Raw genomic sequence first — 19235 nt, 5'->3', positions numbered from 1 at the left:
TAGAACATATCAGGTCCTGCAGGAGCCGGATGCATGAATTGATTCTTATACCCTCTCGTTATTGTTTCTTAAAGCTATCAAAGCTAGATAACCTCACATGTGCATATGAATATTATTTTTCTTCTTATATATCTAAATGCCGTTGTCTAAAGCAACTTTTGGCCTAGTGCGTTACAGCGACACATCAAAGGGAAGCAAAAAAGTAATTGGTAAACGGAAATTGTAGTAAAGATAGAATCCAACATTTTCTAAACACTAGATTGTACTATCTTGTTGGAATAATGTTATTGATTTTGGAGGAACATAAGGGTTCGTACGTGAGTTCACAACCCAAGTGGAGAGGGAAAAAGAAAAAGAAACCCTGGATTTGTATATTACATCTAGCTATAGCTAGATGCATAATTAGTTAGGCATTCCATATATAGATGGGATATTATCTATAACACTCCCTAAGTACTTGACCTTTTTTCATTCATCTCACTGCATGCAATAATAATAAATAAAATCTCTTGATCAATCATTTTCAAATCCAAGAAAGGAAGCCAGCTCCACATCCAAAAGGGTCTCAAAAGGGTCAAATTTCTCTGGCAAGAGATGGTGACAATGATCAGAAGGTGATGAAGAGCTAGGACTGTTGTTGGTTATTAATTCCACCTTGTTGTTGTGGTGGTGATCTTCTTCCATTTGTGGCACCTTTGAGTTTGAATCATCAGCAATCAAAAATTGGTTTTGATCAATGTCGTGGATGAGGAAATCACTAAAAGAAGCTTCTTCACTACTACCCTCTACTTTATTTGAGGGACTGGGAGTTGTACTAGGTCTATTTCCACACCCACCATTCTCCAAATTTTTACTGTATTCAACTGCATTAACTCTCCTAGGCCGTGGTGCTTCGGGTGATACATGCATTTGTATGGTTTTTTCTTTTTCATGACGTTTGTGTTGAAGTGAAGAAACTGATGATGTTGGATGTTTTTGTAACTTCTTTGACAGATTTGTGTTCCAATAGTTCTTGATTTCATTGTCTGTTCGTCCAGGTAGCCTCTTTGCAATCAATGCCCATCTATATAAATTAAGCTCAAAATTCAGAATTTCAATTGTACGATCACATTACATATATACTATGATTTTTATGCATATATACATGAGCAACTAATGTATATTAATGTTTTATAATAACACTTTATTTTTTTTATCTCACACTTAATTATCTGATTATCTCTCTTCTTCTCGCTTCTTATCTATCTCAGTTGAAGAAATTGTTAGAGTTTTAACTAAGAATAGTATTATTTTATATATATTTATAATCTTATGTATTTTATAAACTGTCTTCAAAGTTGAGCGAAAATAGTGTTATATAAAATACTCGAGAAATCTTTTGAAGTATGAGAAATTGTGTTGAGTAGTACATGTAAGTTTTAAAATCAAAATAAATTAATAAATAAAAATTACCTGTTACCAAGAAGACGATGAAGTCTTATAATCATATCCTCTTCATCCACAGAGATGTGGCCTCTTTTTATACCGGGCTTGAGATAATTCAACCATCTTTGTCTGCAACTCTTTCCACATCGCTTTAACCCTGCAGACATTATTATTGTATATATACAACCAAAAAGCTAAGGTCTAATTAACAAGGAAAAAATTAAATAATAACAATTGGATTTAAGGACAAAGGAACACTCCTATTTTGTGAGGCACCACATGAAAAATAGACCAAAAAGAAAGAAATTAAGAAGGAATCCAATTATGCGTAGAGAAAACCAGTTTCGAACTTAAACATTCAATCACCAAGAAAATTCAACCCAAAATCTCCATCCACTCAAGTACTGCCTACACTATAGTTTACATTAAATATAATAGAGAAAATGATGATATGATTAATGTGAATATATACCTGCATTTTGGGCAACCTTCTGCCATTTTCCTTCTCCATGGATGGAAACATATTTGGAGAGGGTTTCATCTTCTTCTCGAGACCAAGCACCTTTGTTGATCTCTTTGGGGCAGCAGGGTCGTCTACCCATCCTCTTTACTAATGCCCCTTCTCACTACTCACACTGTGCCTTCATATTAATATTGCAATCAAATATTTAACACCTAACTAGCTCACTGGCACACACAAAATATTGGTCTTTGTTATTACAATTATGATCAGCATCTTAGGAAATGTTGTACTTTCAATATTCCATATATCTATTGATATTTTATGGTCTTGTCTTTTCTTTTCAAAACCATTGGTATTAATTTTATTGAATAGTATTATATTCTCTTACAAACGCGCATTTCTAATTTATTATAAAAAAAAAGTATTAAAAATGATTATAAACTTTAAAAAATATTTAATATGTTCTTTATATAATAAGTAAGAAAAATAATACCATATAAAAAGTAAGAAAATTAACCGATATAATTTATTAGAATTAGAGAAAATAGTTACAATAAAAATATAAAATAATTTATAGGAGTTATAAGATTGATTTGGTGATAAAAAAAATGAGAAAGGAAAAGTTTTTGAGTTTGATTGTCTCTTAAGTTGTTTTACACAAATAAAAATAATAATAAATAAATAAAAGAAAATAATAATTTTATAAAATTAATCTTATATTATTATTAATTTATTTATAAATTTTTTATCCAATAATTAATGTTACATCAAAAAATTAAAATAATAATTTTTTTAAAATAATTTTTTTCTTATATCATAATTATATATAATAAATTTATTAAATTATTTTAAAAATGGTATCCACCATCAATCAACCGTAATCGGTTATTAAATTATCGTGCCGTACTCCTCGTATTCGACATCTCCCAAGGGGACCAGGCAACAACGCTGATGGAGCATTACCAACCTACACTTTTAATGTCCCTGAATCTGAATGAAGATGCAAATTCGAGAAACCTTTCGGGGTTGTGACCTGTGACACATTCAACCCACCCAAAGGTAGAAAACTCATTAATTAAAGAGTGTCATTTACATTTTGCAGTAGAGTAGTACTTTGCATAGTCACTTTAAATTATTTAATATTTTCACTAGACCCACATATTTGGGGATCAACAATTTAATCAAACTAAAATAGTTACAAGATAATTTAATTTGTTGACCTTCTCAGCTCAACCAACACAATTCTAGATAAGTCCATTTTAGAGATTAAGAATGGATCACATACTACACGACCTATTAAAAATGTCATAAATTATAAGATAGTTATTTTTTATATTTTGTGTATTATATGTGTTGTCACTTCACTAAAACATGTATTGTTTTAATTTTTCAATTCATGTGAATGACATATACGTATGATCAGAACTTTTTCCCACAGCATAATGCGTTCAAGGATTGCAGAATGTGGAGTGCCTGTATCATTTTAATTAATTTGGTCTCTGGAAGGACATGTAGAAGCCACCTCTCACAATTTGGATCACGTCCGCAACAGACATGAGAGGAAACCGATACACAAACTAGGCAGAGGAGCATGTCGAGTGGGTCTAACATTGGAATTAAGGAACAAAAAAAAAAAAAAAAAACATGTCTTGGTAATAGTAGGGGGTTGCATGTAACACGTGCAACACATCAAATAATGCCAGCATAACAATGTGCACAGCAACATAATGCACCTTCACAACCAAGCCCCTCGCTGTCGACACAATGCAAAATGAAGACCTAAAACCACCTCATCATTCATTCCATCAAAACAAAATAAGCTTTCAAGAGTTTTGACAATTGTTTACACTCCTTCCCAACGACTTTAGAAGACTTCATGATCAATTTGTTTGGTGCAAGTCTTGGAACGCTAGAGTTGTTTGCTCATGTTTAATTATTTGCAAAACACCCCCTCCTCATATTTCTCTCGAATAAATAAATAAAAGTTTCTTATTTTTTATTTTAAATATAAACAAATCTCAATTATTTATGCATTATTTAATGAGATTCTCTCTAAAATATTTTTATTTGATAAGATCAAAAACCTTTTTTATACTTCATATCAAATTCCAAATGAAATATAATTTAGGAAAATTATTTATTTTTAAATTAAAAATTACACAATTTAATCAAATTAACTAATTTTTTTAATAAGTATAAAATGTGTCTTCTTTTCTTATAATCAAGATTGGAGATAGTAAGTACACTCAACTGGCATTCCATCGTTTCACCATCATCATATAAGTTCTTTTGTACCCTAAGTGGGCGATTTTACAATCCAACAAATTTAAATGAAGTTGTGTATCAGGATCAAGTAATTTACGATGAAGAACAGCAAACACAACAACGTGGACCAAGTAAAAGACATGATTCAAAACTGCTGATTTTAATCAGATTTTAAATTCTTTTCAGCTTTTGATTATTTTGAAAAGTTGAACCACAGTTGAAAAACTAAAAGTGGTTATGTTTTCGTAAAAAAAAAAAAAGAAAAAAAGAAACAAAGTAGACTAAGTGTATCATTGTCTACAACGCAACCACATCATATGCTATAATTTCCGCATCTACCTTTCGCTTCTGTTTTATAATTCATTACATTAAAATCCTAAGCCCCGACTTGATGGTCACTTTTACACTCGATCCAAAATTGAAAAGCTTTACAGCAGTTTCGCCTAGTCAATCAGAAACAAAGAGCAAGTATCCAAAAAAGCATATGTTTATACTACAAATGAGCCCGAGACAGGCACCAATGTACATTAAAAATCCATAATTAGGCTCAAACAGTGAAACAAAATGACTATAGAGGAGGGGTTGGGGCAAATAACAAGACAGTGTCAATAGCTGGGATCCTTAAACAACTATTTTTTTCATGTCTAAATACTAAGTAATTACAGTTCCTTTGTATGCTAATCAGTTTCAGCAAGCAATCTCTTGCCAGACCTGAGACCAAAAAAACATAAAACAACTGTGTAAGAAAACTTACCGACCGCTCAAGTAGAGATAAATTACAGTTGCAAAGACACAAATTAAAGAAAAATAAGGACATTAATTTTGATCATCTACAGTATTACTATATAGTACGCAAAATTTCCGAACATCCATTCCAATTGACATTGTTGAATATCAGTAGATAAGTAGAGTTAAAGAATAAAAGAGAACTACAGATTTTGACAGAAATCATATCCTTTTAAACAGTTTTCATTAAGTTTTCGTACAATGCAGTAATTTCCTTTTAGTAAAATCAGGCATGCCCGATTAAGACAGAGGGTATGTGCTGTGTTGGCATTTATGAGATCCGGTCCAATAATAGAGTCAAAAGAAAGGCAGTAATAGGTATTTTAGTGAGAGGTCCAAATCTACGTGCTAGTGAGAAAACGGGAAAAGATGGAATTCTGATCATAATAATCATACTTTTTTGGACTAAATTGAGTTGGGACGGTAGGCAAAATAAATAGATCACAACTTCAAAAGAGGGAAGGGGAGAATGTTATGCCAAAAAAAAAAGTAATTATCATGATCCAAAAGAAGGCATCTTACCCTGCATACAGGAAGTCAAACCTAGCAGCATGAAGACCAAAATCAGAGGAACATTAAAATCTTGTCATCTGCTGTAGCATTTGAGAACCAGCTGCATGAGAAATCAACTGCTCTGAACTCAAGGGTCTTACTAGATGGTGGGTTCCCACAGGGGGAGGATTAGAAATGCCCTGTATACTCATCTCTTTAGAACTGTTAACACTCGACTCAGAGGGCAAAGATTCCATCAATGTGCGAACCTGATCATTGAAAGATTAGCAAGCAAGAAAAGAACATATCAATTATATTATTGTCCAACGGAAGAAGTAAATAGATCAATTAATCCTTCAAACTTACCATATCTAGGCGCCTCTTGTGGAGGTCATTTAATAGCTGCAAGTTTGAAGCATAGCGTTTAAGAATCTAATTATTATAAGATTGATTTTTCTTATTCAGGGAAGGGTCCGGAAAAGAAGGGGAAGAGAGAGAGAAATGCTTTGTTGCTTACAGGTTTGTTCTGATTCTTCTTCTCTTCACTTGAGTATCCGGGAATTTTTAAATCCCAATTTTCTCTGCGCAATATCACAGGGCAAACAGATAAATCAGCAAGGCTGAAATGTCAATTCTATTTAACAAATAATAATAGTTATAATCCCAATTAGGTGCTGTATGTATTATGCAGCATGAATTCTATATGTATGATGTGGATGTTTGTGCTGGAATGTCTCACTTTTTGTGATTCATTTTTCAGCTTTTTAATTAATACAATATCTTTACCTTTGCCCATAAAAGAAAATAATAATATGCTATCAATTCAAGCATTCAATTTTTAACCTTGTTCAAGATATCAGGGAAATCCACGCCCGATCTTTTATAGATCATACAAGCTTAAATATGTCCACTAGACTATGTTGAAAATAAAATTTTAAAGCTGGGTTTATTAAAATTCAACATTATGTACAACTTATCAAGAATGTCAGTAACCCAAAGAAGAGGATTATGACAGCAACTCCGCCCCCCCCCCCCAGCATGGGTCAACAATATTTCAGATGAAGAGAGCATATATATTCTACAACACCTGAAAGCAATAAGATTCATATAGTTTTTTATACTCGAGTGGTAAAATTTGTGAAAAAGTGACAATTATTAGTCTAAATCATTTTTAAAAATGCAACAATTCTTTCTTCTTTTGGATGGGTGGACTGAAAATATAAGCTACACACAGAACATAGTGACATACCAAGGTGTAGCAATAAATCATTGGACTCCAAAGTTGACGATTTTCTATGTTTTGCCAAAACACAACCATGTGTAGTTGCCTGCATATGAGAAAAAGATAAGAACATTTTCTGAAAAACAAAACAATCTTTAGCTAAAACACAAAATAATCAACAGTATGTTTTATCATGAAAACTCTTAGAATTTGGGTTATGAGCCTAACTCAACCAAACAATTGGCTTGTAAGATAAGGGTTGTTCCCCACTTATATACACTATTTTGGCTTCATCACTATTCACTAGCTGATATGGGATCTCCAACACACACCCCTCACGCCAAGGACTGGACATCTCAAGTGTAAAGTTTGTAGGATTTGACATTTGCGGGTGGTCTGATAGTTGCCCGATAGACGCTAAGATAGGCTTGTAAGATGAGGGTCCCCCCTATACACTATTTTGGCCTCATCACTAGTCAATATGGGATCTCCAATAGATATTACCTGGGGGGTCTTGCATGACCATGACAAGCACAAGAATTGTTGAAGTGATTTTATACTTAATATTAGTATATCTCAACAAGTCATGCAAAAGGATTGAAGGAGCAGCAGTAAATTTTTAGCCATTTAAAAATAATGCTAGAAGATTGTCAATTAGATTATCATGTCAACATTAACAATATCAAGAATCCAGACTCCAGAGTTAAGAAATTATTAATCTTTCAAATAGAAATCAACACATGCTTATAAGTCTAATTATAATAAAATCAATCCACTCAACAACTTCACTAATAATAAATTCCTTCACATTGGGCAAGCCTTATTTCACCTGGTGCCAGCCCTGATATTTAAAGTCAAGGGCCTACTGTTGGGTAAGGGATTTGATCCCACGTGACGTTACCCTCCCATTCCCCTTTTGATCCCAAAAGGGATCTCCCTAGTTACCAAAAGAAAAAAGTCCTTTATACTTTGAATTTCAAATACAGGGAAAATTAGAATAAATAATAAAGCAGGATGTGGGAAAAAAGGTAAAACATGTCAGAATTCTTACAGAATCAAGGAAGTCATCAGCAAGCTCTAAAAGAAGATCTATAACTTCGGGGTTCAGCCTACCTTGTGGATCCACCTGTAGGATAAAAGATTATGATTCAAAATATAACCACATATATGAGAGAGAGAGAGAGAAGTTCAAAGAAACCTGTCCGACTAAATCCTGTATCTTTCTCTTCCCAAGGACTTGGTTTGTAGCTTCAGTTCCTTGGCTAGAACTACCACCTGGTGTAGTTGCACCAGATGCAGTAGCATCTGGCTGTGATCCTGTTAGACTAAGTGACTTTTGGCCTGCAGGTCCTGGCATCCTTGGAGACTGTTGCTGTTGATGGACAGAAGCTTGTTGTGGCTGCTGTTGTGGCTGTTAGACTAAGTGACTTTTGGTCAGCAATGAGATTGTTGTTGTGGCTGCTGTTGTTGCTGCTGCTGATGCAGCTGAGGCTGCCCCATCAATTTCTGCTGCTGCCATTGTTGCTGTGTTAAAGAGTTAATCATTGCAGGTTGTCCATTCTGAGACAACCCAGACAACTGAGAACTCATAAAAGCAAGCGACGATGACCTTGGTAAATCTTGAACCTGTAGTCAAAAGCATTGTCAATGTTCTAATATGCCTCAATTCATTTTGAAAAGTTCAATACATATTTTTACAGACACATTTAACTACATCATGAGTGAACATATTTTGTTTTCTTGTCTTCATCAACCATCAATATATTTGGGGAAAATATTCTTCTTTTACATGATCAATGTTTATTAACCAATGCAAGTTATCCATCTAATTTCTAAAGGAATGACACTGAAAAGAAAAATAAAGTGCTAATCATATTGCATGACACTAATACGTGATTGTACATATATTTTTAAAGTCATAGTCCCATTCTCTGAATAATTATAATTAATATTATATATTATACACTTAGCCCATTTGTAACAAAAAATACACTTGGCCCATTCCAAAACACTTGGCAATTCAAAGAAGAAACACAAGAACATATGAACGGAAAAAAAATAGTTCGCAAACCAGAGAAGAGAAACAAAACAGATAATTGAAAAAATCAAAGCAACCTGAACAGTGGTGGCTTAATCACACTTTGCACGGTTTTAGTTCGCAAAACAGAGTTTCCAAACTGATGTGGAAGGGAATGGGACTGCAGTGCAGGGCGACACAGATCGGCAGTGGCGGTGCGGCTTTGACGTCCACCAGTTGCAACCGGCAAAGGAATCGCAGGTGGGTGAGGAAATAGGGTTGCACAGCAGAATGGGTGTGTTTTTCGAATTGGGGAAGAAAAGATTTAGGCTTTGTTTTGACCACATGAAGATCGCGGAGAATAAAAACTCAATTTTAACAACCATGGGCTTAGCCCATTCCATGAGCCAACCAGTCCGCTATGAGCTAAGGAACCTGCTTCTATCTTTTATAAATAAATCATTAGGCTAAGATAATGTTTTTAAAATGAAATTAATATTTTATCCAGCATTCCAAATACATACATATTTGCATCTTTTTAAATTTAATTGAATTTATCTTAATTATACTTTTAGAGGGCAATCCCAGGCACAGATGTAAAGTTGTGACTTGGTGACCGGTTTGTCATGGATTTGAATCCCAAAGCAATCTCTTTGCATATGCAAGGGTAAGGCAGCATATAATGACCCTTCCTCTTACCTTCACATAGCGAGAAGCCTATAGACTCTAAGGTACGTTAGTCTTTATCATAATTGTAATTTTAGTTCACATATTTTACCTTACATGTGATTTTAATCTTTTTAATTTTAATTACTATAAATGTTATCATTGTTAAGAGTCAATTATTGTCCCTGCCATAGCTGAAACCTCTTCAACCCGGTATTGCCATCAGCTTTCAAAATAGAATAACACACTTCTGCATCTTCAGGGTGCTGACCCACCTTCAACCCTGCTCCAACCCCTTTATTTGGGGGACTGTATGGACTGGGGGCTTTTAAGCCCCCTCATTGAGTAGGCTATAAAAAATGGGGGGTATTATGTGGGACAAATGGGACAGCCAATGGGGTTAAGGCTAATTTGAAGCTCTATCTCAGAGAGACTCAATGAATAAGACAGGGTAGCTATTGAAAGTGAATCAGAGAGTGAACCAAAGAGATTTGGAAGATAGGTGTTGCTGCAAGAGAATAAGATGAGAATTGAGAAACACATTCAACGCGTGAAAGATAGCATTGGTAAGTAGAACCAAGAATTCGTTTGTTTAAACTAAAAAAAAAGGAAAAAAAGGTGATTTTAAGGATATATAGAAAAATGGTTTGTTTTATAGATATTTTTATGAAAAGCTGAAGCCATTTTTTGTTTGGTTATAATTATAAAAAGTACTTATTTTCAAAGTACTGTATAATTACAGCTTTTTCCAGAAGCTACTCAAAACAACTAAAAAAATCTATTTTTTCTGCTATTTTTTTATTTTCTTAAAAAAACTTAAACAAACATACTAAAAAAGTTTAAAATTGATTATTTTAAAAAAAGAATTAAAGTGGGTTTTCATTGAGGAAAAAACAAATTGAAACAACAGGCTCAAAATGTGAACAGGACAAGAGCGAGATAAAATGGAAGGTGGCAAAAAACTTGGTGGTAAGTGGTATACCAATTTAAGTTTTATGGTGAATTTTGACAAAATAGCAGGAATCAAAAACTTTTATGGCATGTGTTCTCATGACAATGAAAGCAAATTGCAGGTGAATCCTGCAATAGGGATAAAATGTAACATTTTATGGTACAGTTATTTAGAATGTCTAACCTCTGGCTCTGGCTCTGCCCAACCCCAAATTATGAGACAAAATGAAGAAGAAAGGTAGTGAAAATAGGATAAACATTCTACTCAGACATTGAGTTACCACTGAAAAAAACGTTCCACACAAATCAAAAACAATGCACACAAGAACAATTCAAAACTAAAACATCAAATTGGGGTAATGATCAATGATGTTAAAACATAGACAAGATATTTGGAAACCCAGGAGCATGAACTTAAAAAAAAATTATACCACATCTTGAAATATCATAAACACGACAGACCTTGACTGCAAGTACATTTAAAATCTAAACCATGTAAGAATATGACAAACTGGTTATACAAAGATACAAGAGGAACATTGGTAAGCATTATTATTTCCTAGTTCAATAAAATTATATCTAAATATATAAAGCATAGATTATACCTGTGCAGTGTTAAGTGAACCTTGCTGTGATAGTTGCTGCCTGATTTGACCCTGACTCATACGCAGCTGCTGTGCATAAACCATGGCTCCATTTGCTCGTAGTTGTGAGGTGAGATTAGGTGACCCCATCATACCCATTGCTTGCATTCCTTGCAGTGATGGTCCAGCAGAATTACCTGAAGAGAATTGGGACGACTGGACTAGCCCACCTTACTGCCTTGGCTATACCAAATTGAAAATTATTTCAGAAAGAAATAGTTTTCTGGACACAGAATGCATGAAATGTGATGATATTTCAATAATTAAAGCCATAGCCAAATTTAAGTTCGTCAAACCAATACATATCATGAATCGCCAAACTATTTTTTCAATCATAAATCATAAGATATATAGTAACAAATATCCCTTTTAACAATTTCTTCCAAAGTCCTTGGTCTCCCTTTACCCGTTTTCACACACAAGACTATGCAATCTACCCTCCTTGCCGATGCTTCCAATGGAGAATGGTAAAAGAAAAGTAAAAATAAAGAGTTGATAGACTGTGGGATTCGTATCAGTAATATTGAATTGTACTGATTGTCTGATTCATCCATGTATCACACGATTTAAAGTTATCTGCGATTCATCAGAAGATATGTATTCCTGGCTAGCCGAATCAAATAGGACCACGCGATTCAAATTGCAAATCACAATATTCTAATAACTCTCCATGCACAAAAACACCAACCACAAATCATACTTATAACCAACAACACTTGTGACATCATCCAACAACAAAACTGCCTGCCCGGTATTACCAGGCAGCATAACTTGGTATCTTTCCAAAGCAACCACACTATAGCTTGGGAAAGATTTTATACAAAACCTATCACAAATAACAAATAAGAAACCATGGTTGTAGATAAAAACACACATGGTTGAAAAGGTAAACACATAACATAACTTGGTCATTCCACTTGGATTTCAATCCTCACCTAGTCTCCAATTCCCGAAATACCAAACTGACACAACTTCTATCAAATAACAATCTATCACATAAAATTTGTGCCATTTTCTTGTTAATGTTAACATGACCATGACCCTGTTTGGATTAACTTTTCCATAAACATTCATAGGAAAAGAAACTAAGAAGGTAAAAATTTAATAATTTTCTCCAGTAAGTTAGAATCAATTTATGCACCTAAGCTTTCAGATAAGTAAGATGAGATATGTCCTATAAAAGTTAAGTCCATAAGTTAATTTTAACTCGGGAGAATTTCAATTTGTTTTACCTTTTCATTTTTTTCCCTATAAGCAAGCTTGCAAGAAGTTTATCCGAACAGTACCTATAACCAAATCATAACGGTGTGATTTAACATTTTCATTCTGATCGCTATCAAACACCAAAAGTAAAAACAATTACAGCATGTTTGGGTAGCTACTAACGAGTTTGGATTAGATTCATGGTGAGAAATGATCAATTAAGTGAAGGCAAAGCAACAATAGTCGCTTCTATTTGTGGGGGGGGGGGGGGGGGGGGGGGGGGTGTAAAATTGATTCTTGTGTGATATCCAAACACACTAGTACTAGAATTGATATTCTGGAACCCAAACAAAATCACGGTGAAAAATTGGAAAAGTGGAAGCAACTATTTTTTGCTTTCATTTGGAATTGATTAATAGAAACATTGAATTTAATCCAAACATGTTTATTAGCATATATAAAACAATTCGCATTCAAAAAAAAGCAAAGCTGAATTATTATACCGAGGAGAGTAAATTAAACTGCGTTCCAGAACCGAACAGCATGGGGAAGTGCCCTCTCTGCCCCATCTGGCCGCCATACAATCCGGGATGCTGCTGAGTCTGAATCTGATTGAGGCGAGAGAGGGAAGGCGATTCGCTGCATGGATTGGAGATAGGATTCATGTTGTGAGAAGGAGGAGAAGGGATTGGAGAGTGCTGCGGGGTTTTGAATTTGTGGGTCCTTGGTGAGGGTTTCGAAGATGCTGTTTCCGCCATTGGTTTTATTTTCAGTGTTATGCAGAGAGAGAGAGAGAGTTGAAATTGAAGGAAGAAGGAGACTTAGGAGAGGAGAATCGATCTTCGCCCTACACGTCACCACTTTGGAGATTCTATTTATCTTTTTTATTATTGGAATTATCTATAATCTATGCCTATTTTCTATATCTATCATCTATTATCTACACTAATACTAATAATAAAGAACATACTTGTTTCAGTTTTTTTATTTTTATTACTTCTCTCCTATTAACTACTCACTACTCTTATGTTGTTAGATTTTTTTTTGTTTTACTTCTATTTTTTTAGTTAAAATAAGTAAAGAGACACAAAATGTCTCTATTAGTCTATTATAAAGGAAATAATTCTGATTGGTGTCATCTTTCTTCCATATAATTTTATCCTTAACTATTATAAATTAGAACATTATTTTATTTTAACTTTTAACAACAGTCACATTCTTTAAAAAAATTACATTCAACTATATATAGGTAACCCAAAAAAAAATGTCAAGCTTCTTTTTTAAAATTTAAGTTTAAATAGTATAATTTTAGCCTCTATGAAATAAATGAGTTTTTTTTTAGAGAAAAATTTAGGAGGAGAGAAGATGGCACCCAAGTCAAAGTCAGGAAAGTCTATGGGTTCAAAAATCACTTAGCACTTACATTTACATCATTCCAATGAAATGAATAAAGATTTAAACCCAAACCCTATCATATGTGAGACCATATCTTGATCCATTCATTCAATCCCCTTGGGTTGAAATAAATTAGTTTAAATTTCAATCGATGTACAAAAAATAATTATTCTTCTAAAATTTTAAATCTTTATTTTTGGTTTTTGTAAAAATAATGATTTTTGATTTTTGTACTATAAAAAAGTTTAAATTTTATTCCACTAAAAACTTAAATTACTATTTGATCCTGAATATTTATTTTATGATAGATAAATAACTTTTGTTGAGATCTATAAAAAAAAAAGTTTAGGAGTGAAACATTAGTGGATGTTAACTAAAATCTTCATTAAACACATAAGTAGTTAATATGTAACACACATCAATAAAAATTAAAAAAAACAATAATTTTATATTCTTTTAGATATGAAAAAAAAAAACTAAAATTGAAACTCATTCATTTCATAAGAATTAAACATATATTTAAACAAAATTTAAATGCGAGAATCAGGACCAAATGATAATCTTATTATTATTGATATAAGAAACTTGAATGTAAGCATAATAGATTTCACAATAGGTATCAATTTATCTTACTATTAAATAGACCTAATTTGATTGACTTAGGTAGAATGTGAGTAGAATTATAATTAAAAAAATATAACTCAGTTGATTGAAAAGAATCTATGAGTTATTATAAATTATCTGATAATGTATTTGATTCTTACGTATATAAAAATGAGTGAATTTATAAGTTTAGAATGAGTAACTTGATTTATGTTTTCGATAAAGAGTAAATTGATATATTTCTATTGCTATAATTAATTTATTAAAAATAAAATGTTAAACAGTATAATAATACCTATTTTATATTTGATTTTAAAAATAATTATAAAATAAGACAACCATTTATTCCCTAGAACTGCTTATATTGTGCACCAATACTAATCAATAGAACAAAAAAAATGCTACGACAGAATAACTTCCGTATTCAAAAAACAGCAACTTCCGTCATCCCTCGTAATACATCAAATGAGCAAATTATTTGACTTCATTTTCCTTTGCTTTTTACTATACATGAATTCAGGTTTCTTTTCCTTTAGGGGTCATTAGCTTTTCCTCTCAAGTTATGACAGTGTATCAAAATTCGAAAGTATTCCATTAGCTTTTCCCGATGATTTGCATGTATTCCATTATGCCTAGCAATGTATCAAAAAACAGCGACTTTTGATCACACATGTTTTTTTTTTTTTAGAGAATGATGACTAACATGTTCAATTAAAAAAAAAACAGCACAAAAGGAATTTCAGAATTTGATACTGATAATGTGCCCGTGCATTGCACGGGTTCAAATCTAGTTAGAATACACTTGTCAATTGTCACAAAATGAAGAATTGCCATGTGAAAATGAGTATGTTCAAAAAATTATCTCACTCACAAGAATTAGAACTCAAATTTTTTACTATACAAGAGTATAGTCATAGTGAGCTATGTTCCCCTCTCTGTCATCATCTATCTTGAGACAGATTCAGTGCATCTTGAGATGGAACCAGGTTTATCACGGCAAAACATCTCTTCAATTTGAAAATTGGTGGGGTCAACAATATTGTGGAATTCAGCTTTCCCAAAAACTATCCTATTCTTTTTCTCTGGTAATTTTCCTACGGTCCTTTTTTGTTTGTTTGTTCGTTTGGGGAGGATAATCTTCCCTGCTGCTATCCTTTTAAACATAACAAACAAAACAAAAACATAATAACAATATAGACTAGAAGAATATGAGATTCCCTAGCTAGAGAACAATAACTTATGCTCACTGCTCTTCCTGTCTTTTCAAAAGTGGCAAACACAAATCCAGGGTCATCTCTTGCATTCCATGACATTGCTGGTACGGTAATCTCGCGAGTTCAGTCCTGATGAACGTGATCAGAAAATGCATACCTGTGAGTACTAAAAATGATCCTGCAGACAATGGGGAAGAGGTATGTTAAAGGAGGATTTGCTCTTTCTCTTTATTCCATTTGTTCTCTATCCCCCAGACCCCCACTGATGCTACTAAATTTTACTTTTCTTTCTTTATCATGCAGTGTTAAGCACCACCCCAATTGTCCAATTTCCCATACTTAGCAAGTTACATCATATGTGGACCTTTATCAATCTCAACATTTAATATGAAATACAAACTGAATCAGCTCTCATGCACAAGACCAAATAATTAAAAACGTAAATTTAAAAATTATTCTCCCACTAAACCAGAATAATGAGAATATATTCTTTGACAATAATTGAATAGCAATGAAGTTAAATATTAACATGCAACCGAGCAAAGTAGTTTACATTCACGAGATGCAGTATAAAAAAGGTAGTGCTAAAATGAAACTAAAGTATTAACCTGCAACTGTGGAAGTAGCTTATATTCACAAGATGCAGTATAAAAAGTACTATTAATTAAAATGAAACTAAGGCCATGTACATGTAGACTAAAGAGGGGGGGGAAAGGCCAAACAAACAAAAGAAGTCCATTTGAAGCAGTCGGGTGACACCTAACCTCTTCAGCATAATGGTTTACCACATCCTTTGAGGCATACATACATCTTCAAACCAAACCAAGCGAAATTTGTTTCATTGATGGATTGAAGGCCATGGTTGATGGTTCATATAATATCTGTTTCAAAATCTAGGATGATGGAGAATTAGAAATTTGTTCCAATCAAATCAATAGTAGAGGTTGTAAGATCATGAGCTCAAAGCTATGGAGATGGCTCTTCATTTAGTCGCAGAGCCTCCAATTTCAGAAAAGAAAAACTCACTCCCGCTAGCGTATGATCTGCCTCCCTCATATTCAACAAATTCCCCTCTCTTGGGGGAGTATACATGCAGGAATTGGATTTGGGCCATCATAGGACTAATATTATTTTACCTAAAGGTAAGGTTAAGAAGTATAACTTTTCCCAGTAGCACTCAAGTCCAGCATACTAAGTACTAAACTACAGATAAATTGCAACTGAGAGCATAGCATATTTCCAAACAAACGCATACACACACACAAAAGAAAGAGAATCAAGTACTTATCATATGAACTCACAATCAAATAAACACTTGATTACCTTGGCTTCAGAGCTTGTAAAATGTACTCAGAAGCATTAAGAGGCAGGGTATGATGCAACTTATACAGGCCGCCACCAATGACCTCCCTAGTTTCAAAAAAAAAAACGGAATAGAAAGCTAAACAGCAAGAAAAATGCAACAATGAGCACTGACTATTGCCAACAAACTAAACAACACAACTATCAATATAACAAAAAACATAACCACTGACCATATGCATAATTTTTCTAAATTTCTATTTAGAACTAATTCCACTCTCCGAAACTCAGAATTCATCAAAGATTTTTAATTCAGCAAAAAAGGGGAAGGCTTATGTTGGAGATTTCATATTAACTAGTAATATAGTCAATATAGTATATATAAGTGGAGAGCAATCATTATTCCCATGAACTAACTTTTGAGATTAAGTTAAACTTAAATCCAAATTTTAATATACTATCAAGGTCTATCTATCCTAATAGTTGTTGATTTGTTGATGGTCCTACCCATGATTCTTAAGTGAGAACAATTTATAAATGACCGTTTATTATTTTTAATTTTGATTCCATAATTATTATTAAATGACACATCTTTTTTCTAATATACAGCATTATTTTATGACCCAATACATCAAACAATTTATTAAGAGACACCATGAATAAAAATCATTCATATATAAATCCGATTTTTTGAGTCTGAAAGTTATTTAAGCCAAAAAAAAATGTATAAGATGCAATTCATACGAAGGATGTGCCATTAACCTGCTTTCTGGCACGACATTTAACTCATCCATGAAAGAGTTGGAAGATCTCTTAAAATGACCAACCCCAGCGTAGTGTTCATCCCTCGTTTGGTCCAAAGGCAAATGCAGGAGAACCACAGGCCCCAATCCATACAACACATCCTCGTCAGAACCATTCATTCTCGTTCCCACGCTCTCCCTCTCAATCACCTTCTCCACCTCAAACCGCAAGCAACCACCATTCCCACAGAGCAAAGCCACCGCATTCGGCCTCACAAAACTAACATTCCCAATCTCAAGCGCGGCGAAGCCAGCAGAGTCCAACCCGGGCAACTTGTTCGCAATCCAACCAACTCTGTTACCCTCGATGTCCCCACACTCTCCGACATCCCTGTCGCCGACAAAGGGGCCCAACACTTTGTAAAACCTACGCAGAACCGACACCCACTTGCTCCTCGTTAGCTCCGAGCCTCCCGCGGAGACGTCGCCCAGCACCAGAAGCAAATCGGGGCTCAGAACCTCGAACGATTTCTGAATAATGATTCTAAGAAGCTAACATTGTGGATAGATAATAATAATGATAATAGTATAATACCCGAAAGAATTTGGACATGTAGTATTCTCTGAAATAGTGGTTGGCGAAACCGGATTGGGAGAGAAGGAGGTCGGTGACCATGATGACGTTGAGATGCGCCATGGCTTTCTTTGGCTATTTACTTGCGTTGCGCGGATTCCATCATCTGCTTCCCAGGCTCTCACTTTCTGCCGAGTACTACCATTCTTACGTCACCTGCTGTTCAAGGATAAATCATGCAAATTCGTACCATTTTACTTACTACCCACAAAATTTAATATATTAATTAACAAATACAAAAAAATAATTAATACTATTATATTCAATGGTATTTCTTCTTGTCTCAAATAGAATAACAAGAAAAAATATTATTTTCATAATTTTATAAAAAAAAACTCAACTAATTTTATTTATTTAATGTTGTTATCTCTAAAATATTGTTTATTTAACTAAGGTTATTATTTCAATGGTTACTTTTTATTTCTAGTGTAACATATTTTTTATTATCAATTTTTTGATGGCTTATATATTACATCACACGGTGATATTTTATTAAACTTTTTGTTGGTCAAAATCATTTATCGATCAGAATTTTCAAGTTAACATGAGATTTTTCAGTGTATTTTGTCCTCATAAGCATTTTTTGAAAAACTTCTTCAAATGGTACTCATCTCATCATTATTATAACTTAAACACGTTTAACTATAAAATTCTGATGTGATAGGCTACTCAAAAGTAAATGTATTTTGTTAGTATAGTTAGTACTAATTAATTCATTTAAGTCACCATCAACTATACATAGTCTCATACTTACATGGTCTTTGAATTTTTATCATTCCAATGTGATTTAATTGGGGTGTTACACCTAGTACCAAATTCCAATTAAGGGTAAGTTGGAGAAAAACTTAGTTTTTAATTGAGTCTAGTACAATTAAATGTTGCTAACTTTCTTAGTTATCATAAATCCGATTTGTTTTTCTTTTATTTGAGACGGAAGGACATATTATCTAGTACAAACAACAATTAGCACAAGTCATAGCAACTTATGTCCCTTAACCAAGTTGTTCAATCTTCAAAACCTAGTTGACACTTGAGTATGAAATGGATATTGTTGGGGGATATCCACCTTATGTGCACTTCTTCAATGAAAAATTGTTACTACTTTTGATAATGACAACTTTACATCACTGTCATGATAAAAAAAATTAATAATAAAATATACTCTTGAAGAAGAATGAGAAACTTTAAGTGTAAGTAAATCTCAAAATAA

At 33.4% G+C, this 19235-nt stretch overlaps 2 protein-coding genes and 1 pseudogene across 3 annotated transcripts; all 3 read right to left on the bottom strand.

Annotated features, from left to right (window-relative positions):
* Nucleotides 1-225: 225 nt before the first annotated feature.
* On the bottom strand, nucleotides 226-2130 carry LOC114390118 (transcription repressor MYB6-like). The gene is made up of 3 exons (XM_028350800.1): nucleotides 1898-2130; nucleotides 1453-1582; nucleotides 226-1063 (listed from the first exon to the last, which is right to left on the bottom strand). Exons 1-3 carry the CDS (start codon nucleotides 2025-2027, stop codon nucleotides 514-516), a joined length of 810 nt encoding a protein of 269 aa, XP_028206601.1. The 5' UTR covers nucleotides 2028-2130; the 3' UTR covers nucleotides 226-513.
* A 2341-nt stretch (nucleotides 2131-4471) lies between these two features.
* LOC114391161 lies at nucleotides 4472-12976 on the bottom strand (annotated as a pseudogene).
* Nucleotides 12977-14869: 1893 nt separating this feature from the next.
* On the bottom strand, nucleotides 14870-18193 carry LOC114391160 (metallophosphoesterase 1-like). Of its 2 annotated transcripts, XM_028352169.1 has the most exons (5): nucleotides 17987-18193; nucleotides 17411-17922; nucleotides 16670-16756; nucleotides 15380-15475; nucleotides 14870-15285 (listed from the first exon to the last, which is right to left on the bottom strand). In XM_028352169.1, the coding sequence occupies exons 1-5, from the start codon at nucleotides 18086-18088 to the stop codon at nucleotides 15078-15080; spliced, it is 1005 nt and encodes a 334-aa protein (XP_028207970.1). In that variant the 5' UTR covers nucleotides 18089-18193; the 3' UTR covers nucleotides 14870-15077. The 2 variants fall into 2 exon arrangements, with proteins under 2 accessions (XP_028207970.1, XP_028207971.1); XM_028352170.1 differs by having other exon boundaries at nucleotides 15144-15524.
* Between the last annotated feature and the right edge of the window lie 1042 nt (nucleotides 18194-19235).

The sequence above is a fragment of the Glycine soja genome, chromosome 16 (genome assembly GCF_004193775.1).
Source record: "Glycine soja cultivar W05 chromosome 16, ASM419377v2, whole genome shotgun sequence".
In the NCBI taxonomy this organism is placed as follows: Eukaryota; Viridiplantae; Streptophyta; class Magnoliopsida; order Fabales; family Fabaceae; genus Glycine; species Glycine soja.
This window is presented reverse-complemented; position numbering and strand designations above follow the sequence as displayed.